Source organism: Oncorhynchus mykiss, chromosome 11 (assembly GCF_057628025.1).
Source record: "Oncorhynchus mykiss isolate SJ-2025 chromosome 11, ASM5762802v1, whole genome shotgun sequence".
In the NCBI taxonomy this organism is placed as follows: Eukaryota; Metazoa; Chordata; class Actinopteri; order Salmoniformes; family Salmonidae; genus Oncorhynchus; species Oncorhynchus mykiss.
In genome coordinates this window covers 65621128-65638683 of record NC_143032.1, presented here as the reverse complement: position 1 = coordinate 65638683, position 17556 = coordinate 65621128, and the positions used below count along the sequence as shown (strand labels likewise).

At 43.2% G+C, this 17556-nt stretch overlaps 1 protein-coding gene across 3 annotated transcripts in view; it reads left to right on the top strand.

Moving 5' to 3' along the window:
* The window catches only part of LOC110536222 (polypeptide N-acetylgalactosaminyltransferase 9), a 129965-nt gene that overhangs the window by 28933 nt on the left and 83476 nt on the right, over window positions 1-17556 (top strand). For all 3 annotated transcript variants that reach the window (XM_021621859.3, XM_021621858.3, XM_090190963.1), the window contains one exon: window positions 12015-12181. In XM_021621859.3, the coding sequence (XP_021477534.1) occupies window positions 12015-12181 (167 nt within the window). The remainder of the gene's footprint in view (window positions 1-12014; window positions 12182-17556) is intronic.

The following is a 17556-nucleotide window of genomic DNA, read 5'->3' as shown; positions in this document are numbered from 1 at the left end:
ATTTTTCTTAAAACTGCATTGTTGGTTAAAGGCTTGTAAATAAGCATTTCACTGTAACACCTGTTGTATTCAGCGCATGTGACAAATACAATTTGATTCGATTGCTCCAGTATTCATTGAGATCAATGTTGGTACATTTATCAAAGCAATGCAACAGATGTGGTTGGTTCCCCAAAGGCATGTCCTTCTTCAGTGTCTGTGACTAGGAGACTATAACTAGACTATAAATCAACAGGAAGGGCACGTGGATATGCGCTACCTCATTTCTTAAGCCTTTGATACCTGGGGATGGGATCGCAAGGTTACCGCGGTGGTCAATGGTAAGTCAAATGCTTTCAGCTATGTTTCTCCCCCGAAAGCTGAGTTTATCTCCTCAACAGGGCAGCGAAATGACAAGGTAAACAATTGCCTTTCTGAGAACAGACTTTCTATAGGGGGAGAGTTGCTTTCACATTTCCTGTACAGCACAGGTTATCTCAGGTTAATGTGAAATTTCATAGCGAATAACATGGCAGTGAAAACCAGACGGGCCGGCCGGCCGGCACAGTGTCGCAGGCCGAGGAGGGAGTGTGATGGGAATAAGTCTTAATCTGCCGCTCTGTTTCTGTCACAGCTCGTTCCAGGTCAAATTATGAGAGCCTGCCAGTGAGTTTAGTTTCATTACAAACAGATGAGTCGATCGCTCATCCTGTTATGGACCTACAAGCCTCCCCGTTGCTGCAGACAGGTACACATTTAAGGTTGAACGATGGCATAAATTGGACTCAGTAACTAGGGCATTGGAACTACAATATCACTTAACAACCTCGACACTGAATTTGGCCATAGACACAACTCAATTGAAGTGATCTGGTGCATTGCCCCATCTCCTTCTGTCTGTCATTATTATGGAAACAATTAAACATATTCTTGCTAACAACTAGCCATGAAAAATCGAACTAAGCCCATATAAAACATACCTCATTTGATTTGGTATGGTTGTCAGCTTGTGGTTGTGTCCCCACTAAAGAAAAACCATTGCACAAAGATTCACCTCTATGCATTGCCAGATATGACTTGTGTTTATAATGCCTGTATGGCAGATTGAAAGAGGCAGTAGAAAAGCTGTCACAGAGAATAAAATAAACTTGAAGAGAGAGAAAAGGAAGGACCCCATGATGGGTCGCCTGATTTGAAAATGGGGTCGCGAGAGAAGCTCTTAAATACATTTTTTAAATGTGCTTGGTTTATAGAACTGGGGTTAGGTCATTAACCTCCGGCAGCCACTAGATCCGGTTGTAAAAACAGAGGTCTCTGTTTTCTTCCTACAAATGTCGCTCTATCTTTTTAATGTTTTAAGCTACAAAATATTATGACCCCATCACTGAAAGATAAGACTCTCAAGAGCATGTATGTCTTCTGTTTCCCTCTACAATACCCACAAGCCTCATTAGAACATAGTGGACAAGACCAGGCACTAAATCAGACTGGGGGAATAAGAACATCATCAATAATGATGTTCTTTTCTACACAGAAGATCATACAACATTATTGCCTGATGATCTTCTAAACTTCCCAATACCTTCCTGATGCATTTCAGTCACTTCAAACCATACTTACTTCAGATTGAAATACTGTCAACACTACTGTCAGACTGATTTGTAATAGACTGTTATAGCCCCAATTAAAACATTGGCCTTTGATTACACCACTTTTTTACATGGTGGGGTCACGCATGTTTAAAAATCAAAATGGGGTCGCCGGCCCAAAAAAGTTTGGAACCCCTGATTTATAGTATGACCTATTTAGACAACAGCTTCAGATTCTAATTTAACGCTATAATATAATGTGATATATCAGATCATTTAATGGTATAATTTACCATGTATTAACACCCTGACAGTCTCTCCTCTCCATATCATTGTCAATTTCACTCCAGTCAAACACACACACACACACACACACACACACACACACACACACACACACACACACAGGACTCTGGTGCATTGAGACGTCATTGGTAGCACTGACTGACTGCACAATCCCCACAAGCTTCAATCGGTAGAGAGGACAGAACGCAGCCATGCTGAGTTCCATCTGGTGCACACACACACGCAGCCACACACATACACACATTCCCTCCCGAACAACCCCACTGTCACTAGGCACACAACCCTGACTCAGTGCGCACGGCGCTTTTATGTGTCACTACACCTGAACTCATGATTTTCAACGTCAGCACTTCAAATGCCAGAATGCACAGAGCCAGGATACCCTGTTAACTCACCAGATAAGCTAACCTGGTCTCAGGGCAATTTGTTGGATTTTATACATATATTGTTCCCTCCATTTTGAATGATATATTATGTTACGTTAGTCGTGCAATAGCATACTGGTCAGACTCAGTAGGCGAGCACACCATCCGCCGATTCCAAGCATATTACTCGCCAATGTCCAATCTCTAGATAACAATGTGAACGAAATTAGGGCACGAGTTGCTTTCCCGAGAGACATCAGAGAATGTAACATCTATTTTTCATGGAAACATGGCTCATAGTGTTGTCAGAGTCGGTACAGCCACCTGGTTTCTTCACGCATTTCGCTGACAGAAACAAACATCTCTCTGGTTAAAAGAAGGGTGGAGGTGTATGCCTTATGATTAATGACTCATGCTGTAATCACAACAACATAGAGGAACTCAAGCCCTTTTGTTCACTCGACCTAGAATTCCTTACAATCAAATGCCGACCGCATTATCTTCCAAGACAATTATCTTCGATTATAGTCACAGCCGTGTATACCCCCCCCCCCCCCCCCCCCCCCCCCCCAAGCCGATCCCTCGTCGGCCCTGAAAGAACTTCACGGGACTGTATGTAACCTGGAAACCATACATCCTGAGACTGCATTTATTGTAGCTGGGGATTTTAACAAAGCTAACCTAAGAACCATACTTCCTAAATTCTATCAGCACATCTAATGCGTGATAAGAGCTGGTAGCTTTCTGGATCATTGCTACTCAAACTTCCGCAATGCATATAAAGCCCTCCCCCAGCCTGCCTTCCGCAAATCTGACCATGACTCCATTTTGTTGCTCCCAGCCTATAGACAGAAACTAAAACAGGAAACGCCCGCGCTCAGGTCAATATAACGCTGGTCTCACCAATCAGATTCCCACACTTCAAGATTGCTTCGATCACATGGACGCGTGGATATGTTCCGGATAGCCTCAGACAATAACATTGACGTATACGCTGACTCGGTGAGCGAGTTTATTAGCAAGTGCATCGGAAATGTCTTTCCCTCTGTGACCATTAAAACCTACCCTAACCAGAAATCGTGGATTGATGGCAGCATTCGCGCAAAACTGAAAGCGCGAACCACCACTTTTAATCATGGCAACACGACCGGAAACACGACCGAATATAAACTGTGCAGCTGTTCCCTCCGCAAGGCAATCAAACAAGCAAAGCGTCAGTATAGAGACAAAGTAGAGTCGCAAATCAAGGGCACAAACACGAGACATATGTGGTAGTGTCTACAGTAAATTACGGATTACAAAAAGAAAACCAGCCCCGTCGCGGACACAGACGTCTTGCTCCCAGACAAATTAAACAACTTCTTAGCTCACTTTGAGGACAATACAGTGCCACTGACATGACCCGCTACCAAAGCCTGTGGACTCTCCTTCTCCGTGGCCAGCATGAGTAAAACATTTTAATGTGTTAACCCTCGCAAGGCTGCTTGCCCAGGTGGCATCCCTAGCCGCATCCTCAGAGCATGCACAGACCAGCTGGCTGGTGTGTTTATGGACATATTCAACCAATCCCTATCCCAGTCTGTTGTCCCCACATGCTTGAAGATGGCCACCATTGTTCCTGTTCCCAAGAAAGCTAAGGTAACTGAACTAAATTACTATCGCCCCATTGCAATCACTTCTGTCATCATGAAGTGCTTTGAGAGACTAGTCAAGGACCATATCACCTCAACCCTACCGGATACCCTAGACCCAATCCAATTTGCCTTCCGCCCCAATAGGTCCACTGACGATCGCAATCGCCATCACACTGCCCTATCCCATCTGGACAAGAAGAATACCTATGTAAGAATGCTGTTCATTGACTACATCTCAACATTTATCAACATAGTGCCCTCCGAACTCGTCATTATGCACTGGGTCTCGATAACGCCCTCTTGGACTTTCTGACGGGCCGCCCTCAGGTGGTGAAGGTAGGAAACAACATCTCCACCCCGCTGATCCTCAACACTGGGGCCCGACGATGGTGCTTTCACAGCCCTCTCCTGTACTCCCTGTTCACCCATGACTGTGTGGCCATGCACGCTTCAAAATCAATCATCAAGTTTGCAGACGAAACTACAGTGGTAGGCCTGATTACCAACAACGACAAGACGGCCTAAAGGGAGGAGTTGAGGGCCCTCAGAGTGTGGTGTCAGGAAAATAACCTCTCGCTCAACGTCAACAAAACAAAGGAGATGATAGTGGACTTCAGGAAACAGCAGAGGGAGCAGCCCCCTATCCACATCGACGGGACAGTAGTGGAGAAGGTGGAAAGTTTTAAGTTCCTTGGCATACACATCACAGACAAACTGTAATGGTCCTCTCACACAGACAGTGATGTGAAGAAGGCGCAGCAGCGCCTCTTCAACCTCAGGAGGCTGAAGAAATTTGGGTTGGCATCTAAAACACTCCTAAACTTTTACAGACACACAATCGAGAGCATCCAGTCGGGCTGTATCACCGCCTGGTATGGCAATTGTACCACGGTCTGCACAACGCATCACCAGTGGCAAACTACCTGCCCTCCAGGACACCTACAGTACCCGATGTCACAGGAAGGTCAAAAAGATCATCAAGGACAACAATCATCCGGCGGACGTAGAGTATTATACGTATGTCTCTGAGACCACGCTGCTTGTTGCGTTGTAACAACAAAGGAGAATTTCCGGGGAGAATTTACATTGGTGGTTAGGAGAACTAACAACAAAGGTTAGGATGATTTACGTTAAATGTTAGGAGAACTAAAACGACAAAGTTTGGCATAACAGAATTGATGAAAAGTTAGAATAAGGGTTAGGGGTAGGGTTAGCTATAATGTTACAGTTGTCTCTGGCGCGACTCAAACACGTAACCTTTGGATTGATAGGGAGTCGTGGTATATGCACATCCATCCTCCCCGACCAACATCACTGCTTTTGCTTCTGTCTAAAGTATCTAGACCATTAGTACATATTATATGTCTTGGAGGTGCAGATAAATATGCGTAGTATGCTTCGTTTGGCTCTGAGGCCAGGCTGAATGAGCATAATGTGTAGACTGCAGAGTACATGTTATTAAAGGAATATTTTTCTTTGTGAGAGCAAGAGAGAGTGAACATGAATAAGCCCATTAGAGGGAAAATATTTAGTAGTCAATTTAAGTTTGGATCAAGTTGTTGTGATGCGGTTCTGCCTACACCGCCTCATAAACATTTAATTTCAACTAAACGTGAGATATTTTCAAAAATGTAAACATCTCATTATGGCTAGTACCCTCATTATCACCAGATTACACCAGAAAAAATAGAAGATGAAAAAACACAGCACTGTTGAGCATAACAAGCATGGGAAGCGTAAAGAGATTTGCAGTTGAAATATAATTAGGATGCTGGTGAGGGATGGTTTACAAGATGATCATGTGTACCAGTGGTTGCCATAGGAATCAGTTTCAGTGTGACCAGCTTTACCTCTAGATGCCTGGAAAGTATGACGCTACTGTGAAACCCCTAGGTAAATGCAATGGGAGGAGTCCAACCGGCTATGATAATGAACAGCATCTATAATGAAAGTGCTACTGTCTGGTGCCTGTTTGTGTGCTTGTGTACAGCAGCAACCATGACTGTGGTTGTGTGCTATTCATTTCATTAACTGGGTCATTTAAAACGGCAACATGAAATCGGATTCCAATCACTAGAATCACTGCTCCACAGTTCCAGTTACTATGATGTTGGTGTGAGGCCTAATCAGTGGGAGCAATTGAGCTCCTGGTCTGTAGAGAGAGCGTGGGGAGGAGAGGGAGGGAGTTAGAGAGGAGGGATAGGGAGAGACAGAAAGAGAGAGAGCAAGAGAGAATGAGGGACACTGGAGAGAGAGAGAGAGAGAGAGAGAGAGAGAGAGAGAGAGAGAGTTGGCTGTGGAGACTGGAGGGAGAGAGAATCCACTGCATTATTATTAACAACAGACTCGTACATTTCCTCAGTGAAAATGTACTTATCAAATTACCGTAGAACAGACCAAGTATTCACCCAGCACACCCTAATTGACAAACAATCAAACCAAAACAAAGGCAAAGTCTTCTCACGCTTTGTTGATTTAAAAAAAAGCTTTTGACTCAATTTGGTATGAGGGTCTGCTATACAAATTGAAAAAAAAGTGGTGTTGGAGTAAAAACATACAACATCATAGAATCCATGTACACAGACAAGTGTGCGGTTAAAATTGGCAAAAAATACAAACACAACTTTTTTAACAAATCAAAAACTGACAAATTGGGCATGCAAAATTATTCAGCCCCCTTAAGTTAATACTTTGTAGCGCCACCTTTTGCTGCGATTACAGCTGTAAGTCGCTTGGGGTATGTCTCTATCAGTTTTGCACATCGAGAGACTGACATTTTTTCCCATTCCTCCTTGCAAAACAGCTCGAGCTCAGTGAGGTTGGATGGAGAACATTTGTGAACAGCAGTTTTCAGTTCTTTCCACAGATTCTTGATTGGATTCAGGTCTGGACTTTGACTTGGCCATTCTAACACCTGGATATGTTTATTTTTGAACCATTCCATTATAGATTTTGCTTTATGTTTTGGATCATTGTCTTGTTGGAAGACAAATCTCCGTCCCAGTCTCAGGTCTTTTGTAGACTCCATCAGGTTTTCTTCCAGAATGGTCCTGTATTTGGCTCCATCCATCTTCCCATCAATTTTAACCATCTTCCCTGTCCCTGCTGAAGAAAAGCAGGCCCAAACCATGATGCTGCCACCACCATGTTTGACAGTGGGGATGGTGTGTTCAGCTGTGTTGCTTTTACGCCAAACATAACGTTTTGCATTGTTGCCAAAAAAATCAATTTTGGTTTCATCTGACCAGAGCACCTTCTTCCACATGTTTGGTGTGTCTCCCAGGTGGCTTGTGGCAAACTTTAAACAACACTTTTTATGGATATCTTTAAGAAATGGCTTTCTTCTTGCCACTCTTCCATAAAGGCCAGATTTGTGCAATATACGACTGACTGGAGTCTCCCACCTCAGCTGTAGATCTCTGCAGTTCATCCAGAGTGATCATGGGCCTCTTGGCTGCATCTCTGATCAGTCTTCTCCTTGTATGAGCTGAAAGTTTAGAGGGACGGCCAGGTCTTGGTAGATTTGCAGTGGTCTGATACTCCTTCCATTTTAATATATTCGCTTGCACAGTGCTCCTTGGGATGTTTAAAGCTTGGGAAATCTTTTTGTATCCAAATCCGGCTTTAAACTTCTTCACAACAGTACCTGCCTGGTGTGTTCCTTGTTCTTCATGATGCTCTCTGCGCTTTTAACGGACCTCTGAGACTATCAGAGTGCAGGTGCATTTATACGGAGACTTGATTACACACAGGTGGATTATATTTATCATCATTAGTCATTTAGGTCAACATTGGATCATTCAGAGATCCTCACTGAACTTCTGGAGAGAGTTTGCTGCACTGAAAGTAAAGGGGCTGAATAATTTTGCACACCCAATTTTTCAGTTTTTGATTTGATTTGTTAAAAAAGTTTAAATGTCGTTCCACTTCATGATTGTGTCCCACTTGTTGTTGATTCTTCACAAAAAAATACAGTTTTATATCTTTATGTTTGAAGCCTGAAATGTGGCAAAAGGTCGCAAAGTTCAAGGGGGCCGAATACTTTCGCAAGGCACTGTATATCTATCCTATCCTGCCTTTCTAAGGTCTTCGAAAGCCAAGTTAACAAACAGATTACCGACCATTTCGAATCCCACCGTACCATCTCCCCTATGCAATCTGTTTTCAGAGCTGGTCATGGGTGCACCTCAGCCACGTTCAAGGTCCTAAACGATATCATAACTTCCATCAATAAGAGACATTACTGTGCAGCCATATTCATAGACCTGGGCAAGGCTTTCGACTCTGTCAATCACAACATTCTTATCGGCAGACTCAACAGCCTTGGTTTCTCAAATGATTGCCTCGCCTGGTTCACCAACTACTTCTCTGATAGAGTTCAGTGTGTCCGACCTCTTGTAGTCTCTATGGGGGTGCCACAGGGTTCAATTCTCGGGCAGACTCTTCTCTGTGTACATCAATGACGTCGCTCTTGCTGCGGGTGATTCTCTGATCCACCTCTACGCAGACGACACCATTCTGTATACCTCTGGCCCTTCTTTGGACACTGTGTTAACTAACCTCCAGACGAGCTTCAATGCCATACAACTCTCCTTCCGTGGCCTCCAACTGCTCTTAAATGCAAGTAAAACTAAATGCATGCCTGCATCTGCCCCCCCCCCCCCCCCCCCCCCCCCGTCCAGCAGTACTACTCTGGACGGTTCTGACTTTACAATTACAAATACCTAGGTGTCTGGTTAGACTGTACACTCTCCTTCCAGACTCACATTAAGCATCTCTAATCCAAAATGAAATCTAGAATCGTCTTCCTATTTCGCAACAAAGCATCCTTCACTCATGCTGCCAAACATACCCTCGTAAAACTGACCATCCTACCAATCCTCGACTTCGGCGACGTCATTTACAAAATAGATTCCAACAGAGTGCCATCTGTTTTGTCACCAAAGCCCCATATACAACCCACCACTGTGACCTGTACACTCTCGTTGGCTGGCCCTCGCTTCAAACTCGTCGCCAAATCCACTGGCTCCAGGTCATCTACAAGTCTCTGCTAGGTAAAGCACCGCCTTATCTCAGCTCACCAAGCAGCACCCACCCATAGCACACGCTCCAGCAGGTATATCTCACTGGTCACCCCCAAAGCCAATTCTTCCTTTGGCCGCCTTTCCTTCCAGTTCTCTGTTGCCAATGACTGGAATGAACTGCAAAAAACACTGAGGCTGGAGACTCATATCTCCCTCACTAGCTTTATGCACCAGCTGTCAGAGCAGCTCACAGATCACTGCACCTGTAAATAGCCCACCCAAGTACCTCATCCCCATACTGTATTTATTAATTAATCTTGCTCCTTTGCACCCCAGTATCTCTACTCACACATTCATCTTCTGCACATCTACCATTCCAGTGTTTAATTGCTATATTGTAATTACTTCGCCACCATGGCCTATTTATTGCCTTGCCTCCCTTATCCTACTGCATTTGTACATACTGTATATAGACTTTTTCTACTGTATTATTGACTGTATGTTTGTTTATTCCATGTGTAACTGTGTTGTTGTATGTGTCGAACTGCTTTGCTTTATCTTGGCCAGGTCGCAGTTGCAAATGAGAACTTGTTCTCAACTAGCCTACCTGGTTAAATAAAGGTGAAATAAAAAAATAAAATAATAAATAAACATCGCAGGAGTGGCTTCGTGACAAGTCTCTGAATGTCCTTGAGTGGCCCAGCAAGAGCCTTGATTCGAACTCAATCAAACATCTCTGGAGAGACCTGAAAATAGCTGTGCAGCGACGCTTCCCATCCAACCTGACAGAGCTTGAGAGGATCTTCAAAGAAGAATGAGAGAAACTCCCCAAATACTGGTGTGCCAAGCTTGTAGCGTCATACTCGAGGAGACTCGAAGGCTGTAATCACTGCCAAAGATGTTTCAACAATGTACAGAGTAAAGGGTCTGAATGTGATATTTCAGTATTTATTTCTTTATACATTTGCAAAAATTCCTAAAAACCTGTTTTTACTTTGTCATTATGGGGTATTGTGTGTTGATTGATGAGAAGAAAAAAATGGAATCCATTTTAGAATAAGGCTACAACATAACAAAATGTGGAAAAAATGGTTCTATGGTTCTGAATACTTTTCAAATGCACTTTATATGAACGAATTGGCGAGGGCACTGGAACAGTCTGCAGCACCCGGCCTCACCCTACTAGAGTCTGAAGTCAAATGTCTCCTGTTTACTGTTTACTGCACTTCCTAACCTCCTGCCAAACGTATGACCATGTTAGAGACTCATACCCACAAAGAATTTGAAAACAAATCCAATTTTGATAAACTCACATATATATTGGGTGAAATACTGCAGTGTGCCATCCCAGCAGCAAGATTTGTGACCTGTTGCCACAAGAAAAGGGTATCCAGTGAATAACAAACACCATTGTAAATACAACCCATATTTATGTTTATTTATTTTCCTTTTTGTACTTTAACTATTTCCACAATGTTTCAACACTGTAACAGAGAGAGAGAGAAAGTGAGAGAGAGGGAGAGAGAGAGACTGTGTTGGCTGTGGAGACTGGTAGAAAGAGAGAGCGAGAGAAAGAGGGACTGTTGGCTGTGGAGACTGGAGACAGAGAGAGCAAGAGAGTGAGAGAAAGAGAGAGAGAGGGACTGTTGGCTGTGGAGACTGGAAAGAGAGAAAGAGACACCAAATAATGCATGCAGAGCCGAATTAGGACGATTCCCGATAATGATCAAAATCCAGAAAAGAGCAATTAAATTCTACAACCAAGTAAAAGGAAGCGATTCTCAAGCCATGAGAAAACAAAAAGATAATAACTTTACACATTGTAATGAATCAACAAAAAATAGCAAACTAGAATGTTATTTTGCAGTAAACCGAGAATACACTGTAGCAGAATACCTGACCACTGTGACTGACTCAAAATTGAATTAAGAAAAGTTTTGACTATGTACAGACTCATTGAGCATGGCCTTGCTATCGAGAGAGGCTCTGTCATAGGCAGACCTGGCTCTCAAGACAAGACAGGCTACAGTATGTGCCCACTGCCCACAAAATGAGGTGGAAAGTGAGCTGCACTTTCTAACCTCCTGCCAAATGTGTGATCATGTTAGAGACACATATTTCCCTCAGATTACACAGACCCACAAAGAATTTGAAAAAAAAATCCAATCTTGATGGAGTCCTTCTTTTGGGTGAAACAACACAAATACTATAATGTGCCATCACAGCAGCAAGATTTGTGACATGTTGTCATGAGAAAAGGGCAACCAGTGGAGCACAAACACCATTATAAATACAAACTATATTTATCTGTTTATTTATTTTTCCTTTTGTATTTCAACTATAGTTACAACACTGTACATAGCCAATAATATAACCTTTGAAATGTCTATATTATTATTTTACTTTTGTGAGTGTAATGTTTACTCTTAATTTCTGAAATGGGAGAGAGGGAGAGAGAGAGAGAGAGAGAGAGAGAGAGAGAGAGAGAGAGAAAGAGAGATTTGTTAATTTATTTTCCCTTTTGTACTTTAACTATTTGCACATAATGACATTTGAAATATCTTTATTATTTTGGAACTTTTGTGAGTGTAATGCTTTCTTTTAATTTGTATTGTTTATTTCCCTTTTGATTATTATCTACTTCACTTGCTTTGGCAATGTTTACATATGTGTCCCATGCCAATAAAGCCCTTGAATTTAATTGAGACACAGAGAGAGAGACAGAGAGACAGAGACAGAGAGAGTGAGCTAGCCAGGACAGCGCTGCTTCTTCCATTTACAGCCAGGCTGCAGCTTTCCCTTGCCACAACCCTCACAAGAAAGATATGTGTTCCTATTTCCCCTACTTTGCTTTGTCAGAAAATGGTTTGGGACCGTGTTACGCTTCTGGGGACAACAATATAAAATAACATTCATTCACTGAGCATACAGTACGTACACAACTCTTCATACATTTTGCATTTCAACATATTCTGTCTCATACAATTAATGTTTAGAACATCCAAACAAAACTTGGTTTATTCAAATGAAAGAAGGCAGCTCACTTTGACCTTTTCACTCTCCAAATCCTGAATTGTGTTCCATAATTCTAAAACGGTCTGATTTGTTTCATTACAGGTGCAAGCAGTTGACCTACCCAGAGGACCTCCCTCAGATCTCAGTGGTGTTCATCTTTGTCAACGAGGCCTTGTCGGTCATCTTGCGGTCCGTCCACAGCGTGGTCAACCACACCCCTGCACACCTTCTCAAGGAGATCATCCTGGTGGACGACAACAGCGACAGTGGTAAGACTTCTAGTCTCGATGCTTCTTCAGTATAACCATCTAACTGTTCATTCCTTGTGGCTGTACTCAATCAATCAATCAATTGAATTTATATAGCCCTTTTATCATCAGCATTTGTCTCAGTGCTGCTACTGTCTGCTGACCTAGATCTTAAAGAGCAAGCAAAACCAGAAGATTCTACTAGATTGTTTCCAACATTTCATTAGAAGAACCACAATCCCTGTGTTACTGCATTTTGTTTTGGCTTATTGCTCCACAAACATTGCTTCTCCAATTCATGTTTGTCTCTTTAAAAGTGGAGGGTGGTGTCACAAACAAAGAATTGCATCTGTTTGTGTGTGGGAAAAGTGCCAGAGGTGTCAATTCCCTTATAAAACAAACTAGTCAAGTTTCTTAACAAAAAATACATGTCCAATTTAAGTGGGAGTGAGTGAGTGAGTGAGTGAGTGAGTGAGTGAGTGAGTCTGTCTGTCTGTCTGTCTGTCTGTCTGTCTGTCTGTCTGTCTGTCTGTCTGTCTGTCTGTCTGTCTGTCTGTCTGTCTGTCTGTATACAGTGCCTTGCGAAAGTATTCGGCCCCCTTGAACTTTGCGACCTTTTGCCACATTTCAGGCTTCAAACATAAAGATATAAAACTGTATTTTTTTTGTGAAGAATCAACAACAAGTGGGACACAATCATGAAGTGGAACGACATTTATTGGATATTTCAAACTTTTTTAACAAATCAAAAACTGAAAAATTGGGCGTGCAAAATTATTCAGCCCCCTTAAGTTAATACTTTGTAGCGCCACCTTTTGCTGCGATTACAGCTGTAAGTCGCTTGGGGTATGTCTCTATCAGTTTTGCACATCAAGAGACTGACATTTTTTCCCATTCCTCCTTGCAAAACAGCTCGAGCTCAGTGAGGTTGGATGGAGAACATTTGTGAACAGCAGTTTTCAGTTCTTTCCACAGATTCTTGATTGGATTCAGGTCTGGACTTTGACTTGGCCATTCTAACACCTGGATATGTTTATTTTTGAACCATTCCATTATAGATTTTGCTTTATGTTTTGGATCATTGTCTTGTTGGAAGACAAATCTCCGTCCCAGTCTCAGGTCTTTTGTAGACTCCATCAGGTTTTCTTCCAGAATGGTCCTGTATTTGGCTCCATCCATCTTCCCATCAATTTTAACCATCTTCCCTGTCCCTGCTGAAGAAAAGCAGGCCCAAACCATGATGCTGCCACCACCATGTTTGACAGTGGGGATGGTGTGTTCAGCTGTGTTGCTTTTACGCCAAACATAACGTTTTGCATTGTTGCCAAAAAATTCAATTTTGGTTTCATCTGACCAGAGCACCTTCTTCCACATGTTTGGTGTGTCTCCCAGGTGGCTTGTGGCAAACTTTAAACAACACTTTTTATGGATATCTTTAAGAAATGGCTTTCTTCTTGCCACTCTTCCATAAAGGCCAGATTTGTGCAATATACGACTGACTGGAGTCTCCCACCTCAGCTGTAGATCTCTGCAGTTCATCCAGAGTGATCATGGGCCTCTTGGCTGCATCTCTGATCAGTCTTCTCCTTGTATGAGCTAAAAGTTTAGAGGGACGGCCAGGTCTTGGTAGATTTGCAGTGGTCTGATACTCCTTCCATTTCAATATTATCGCTTGCACAGTGCTCCTTGGGATGTTTAAAGCTTGGGAAATCTTTTTGTATCCAAATCCAGCTTTAAACTTCTTCACAACAGTATCTCTGACCTGCCTGGTGTGTTCCTTGTTCTTTATGATGCTCTCTGCGCTGTTAACGGACCTCTGAGACTATCACAGTGCAGGTGCATTTATACGGAGACTTGATTACACACAGGTGGATTGTATTTATCATCATTAGTCATTTAGGTCAACATTGGATCATTCAGAGATCCTCACTGAACTTCTGGAGAGAGTTTGCTGCACTGAAAGTAAAGGGGCTGAATAATTTTGCACGCCCAATTTTTCAGTTTTTGATTTGTTAAAAAAGTTTGAAATATCCAATAAATGTCGTTCCACTTCATGATTGTGTCCCACTTGTTGTTGATTCTTCACAAAAAAAATACAGTTTTATATCTTTATGTTTGAAGCCTGAAATGTGGCAAAAGGTCGCAAAGTTCAAGGGGGCCGAATACTTTCGCAAGGCACTGTATGTGTGTGTGTGTTCAGAGAAGAGAGGAGAATGAACGAGGGAAACGTATAGAGCGGGTGAGAGAGGGATGAAGAACCCTCGGGGGTGTGCTATTGAACACTGTTAGTGAGTTTAAAAATAACCAGAAAAAAATCTCCATTGTGATTTAGTCTGCGTGAGGTTTTGGTTGCTTCCACACACCTGCACGCCCCATGGCAGCCAGCCCCGCACAGCCCCGACTCCCAGAAGCCTGCCTGTTTCAGTGGACAGAGACAATGAACTAGATTCCAACCGACACTTGGCCCTCCATCACTTGGCATGGAGTTGGGCTTAGTCCCAGCATCCCCCAGGCTGGCGCAGAGAGGAGGCGCATAAATAACATCTTGATAGAGGACCAAGAGTCAACATTGGCACATGCCTAGTGTCCCCATAGAGGCAATAGGCAACCATTTAAACCAAACGAGGTAGGCACAAATGGCAGCCGCTGCGTCAAAATACCAACCCACTTACTCCCCCCTCTCTGAATACCCCATTGTTTAATGGTTGTGATTGGTGAAGGTTATGTGTGCGTGCACATGTAGAAGCTGTTCTCTCCAGTGACATTAGAATATTAACATGCAGGCTTGGCTACTTGAGGCACAGCACAGTGGCATAATGAGTCACACACAGGGAACATGTTTTTCTTGTCTCTCTGACACACATCCTTTAGCTGGGACATTTATTGGTTGCTGAGAGGTTTCTTTTCAGGGTTGCTCCTTAGCCATAGCTGGGCGGGCGGGGGAGCTAAATGCATGTTCTACCTGATCAGGGTTTAGTCTAGCTGTGTATACCATACAGCAACAGTCCCAAACATTCATTCATTGTTCCAGCTCACATAGTATTAGATGTAAACGGTTTAAGGAGCCTGTTGGAATTCAAATCTATAGGAAAGAAAGGGGTATACCTAGTCAGTTGCATAACTGAATGCATTCAACCAAAATGTGTCTTCTGCATTTAACCCAACCCCTCTGAATCAGAGAGGTGCAGGGGGCTTCATTAATCAACATCATTGACACTTGGGGAGCAGTTCATGTCGTGTGTTAACTGCCTTGCTCAAGGGTAGAATGGCAGATTTTTCCACCTTGCCAGCTCGGAGATTCAAACCAGCGACCCTTTCGGATACTGGTCCATCACTCTTAACCACTAGGCTACCTGCCTAACACTAGGCATGTTCTCACTACCTTAACATTACCACCCTGAAATCCTATGGCTACCTGTACAGTGCAATATGTGTGAATTTCATGCTTCAAATTTTTATTTGATTTGATTTTTTATTTCACCTTTATTTAACCAGGTAAGCTAGTTGAGAACAAGTTCTCATTTACAACTGCAACCTGGCCAAGATAAAGTAAAGCAGTGCGAGACAAACAACAACACAGAGTTACAGTACACATGGAATAAACAAGCGTACAGTCAATAACACAATAGAATAAAAAAAAGTCAATTTACAGTGCGTGCAAATGGCGTGAGGAGGTAGGCAATAAATATGCCATAGTAGCGAAGTAATTACAGTTTAGCAGATTAACACTGGAGTGATAAATGAGCAGATGATGATGTTCAAGTAGAGATACTGGTGTGCAAAAGAGCAGAAAAGTAATTAAAAAACAATATGGGGATGAGGTAGGTAGATTGGGTGGGCTATTTACAGATGGACTATGTACAGCTGCAGCGATCAGTTAGCTGCTCAGATAGCTGATATTTAAAGTTAGTGAGGGAAATATAAGTCTCCAGCTTCAGTGATTTTTGCAATTCATTCCAGTCACTGGCAGCAGAGAACTGGAAGGAAAGGCTGCTTTGGAGATGACCAGTGAGATATACCTGCTGGAGCGCGTGCTACTGGTGGGGGTTGTTATCGTGACCAGTGAGCTGAGATAAGGCGAAGCTTTACCTAGCATAGACTTATAGATGACCTGGAGCCAGTGGGTCTGGCAACAAATATGTAGCGAGGGCCAGCCGACGAGAACATACAGGTCAGTGGTGTGTGGTATATGGGGCTTTGGTAAAGAAACAGATGGCACTGTGATAGACTGCATCCAGTTTGCTGAGTAGAGTATTAGAAGCTATTTTGTAGATGACATCGACGAAGTTGAGGATCGGTAGGATAGTCAGTTTTACTAGGGTAAGTTTGGCGGCGTGAGTGAAGGAGGCTTTATTGCGAAATAGAACGCAGATTCTAGATTTGATTTTTGGATTGGAGATGTTTAATATGAGACTGGAAGGAGAGTTTACAGTCTAGCCAGACACCTAGGTATTTGTAGTTGTCCACATATTCTAGGTCAGAACCGTCCAGGGTAGTGATGCTAGTCGGGCAGGCGGGCGGGTGCGGGCAGCGAATGGTTGAAAAGCATGCATTTGGTTTTCCCTGCGTTTAAGAGCAGTTGGAGGCCACGGAAGGAGTGTTGTATGTCATCGAAGCTCATTTGGAGGTTAGTTAACACAGTGTCCAAAGAAGGGCCAGATGTATACAGAATGGTGTCGTCTGCATAGAGGTGGATCAGGGAATCACTAACAGCAAGAGCGACATCATTGATATATACAGAGAAGAGAGTCAGCCTGAGAATTGAACCCTGTGGTACCCCCATAGAGACTGCCAGAGGTCCGGACAACAGGCCCTCCGATTTGACACACTGGACTCTGTCTTCGAAGTAGTTGGTGAACCAGGCGAGGCAGTCATTTGAGAAACCAAGGCTATTGAGTCTACCGATAAGAATACGGTGATTGACAGAGTCGAAATCCTTGGCCAGGTCAATGAAGACGGCTGCACAGTACTGTCTTTTATCGATGGCGGTTATGATATCGTTTAGTACCTTCAGCGTGGCTGAGGTGCACCCGTGACCATCTCGGAAACCAGGTTGCACAGCAGAGAAGGTACGGTGGGATTCGAAATGGTCAGTGATCTTTCTATTAACTTGGCTTTCGAAGACTTTAGAGAGGCAGGGCAGGATGGATATAGGTCTATAACAGTTTGGGTCTAGAGTGTCACCCCCTTTGAAGAGGGGGATGACCGCGGCAGCTTTCCAATCTTTAGGGATCTCGGACGATACGAAAGAGAGGCTGAACAGGCTGGTAATAGGGGTTGCAACAATGGTGGTGGATAATTTTATAAAGAGAGGGTTCAGATTGTCTGATTTGTATGGGTCCAGGTTTTGCAGCTCCTACAGGACATCTGCTATCTGGTTTTGGGTGAAGGAGAAG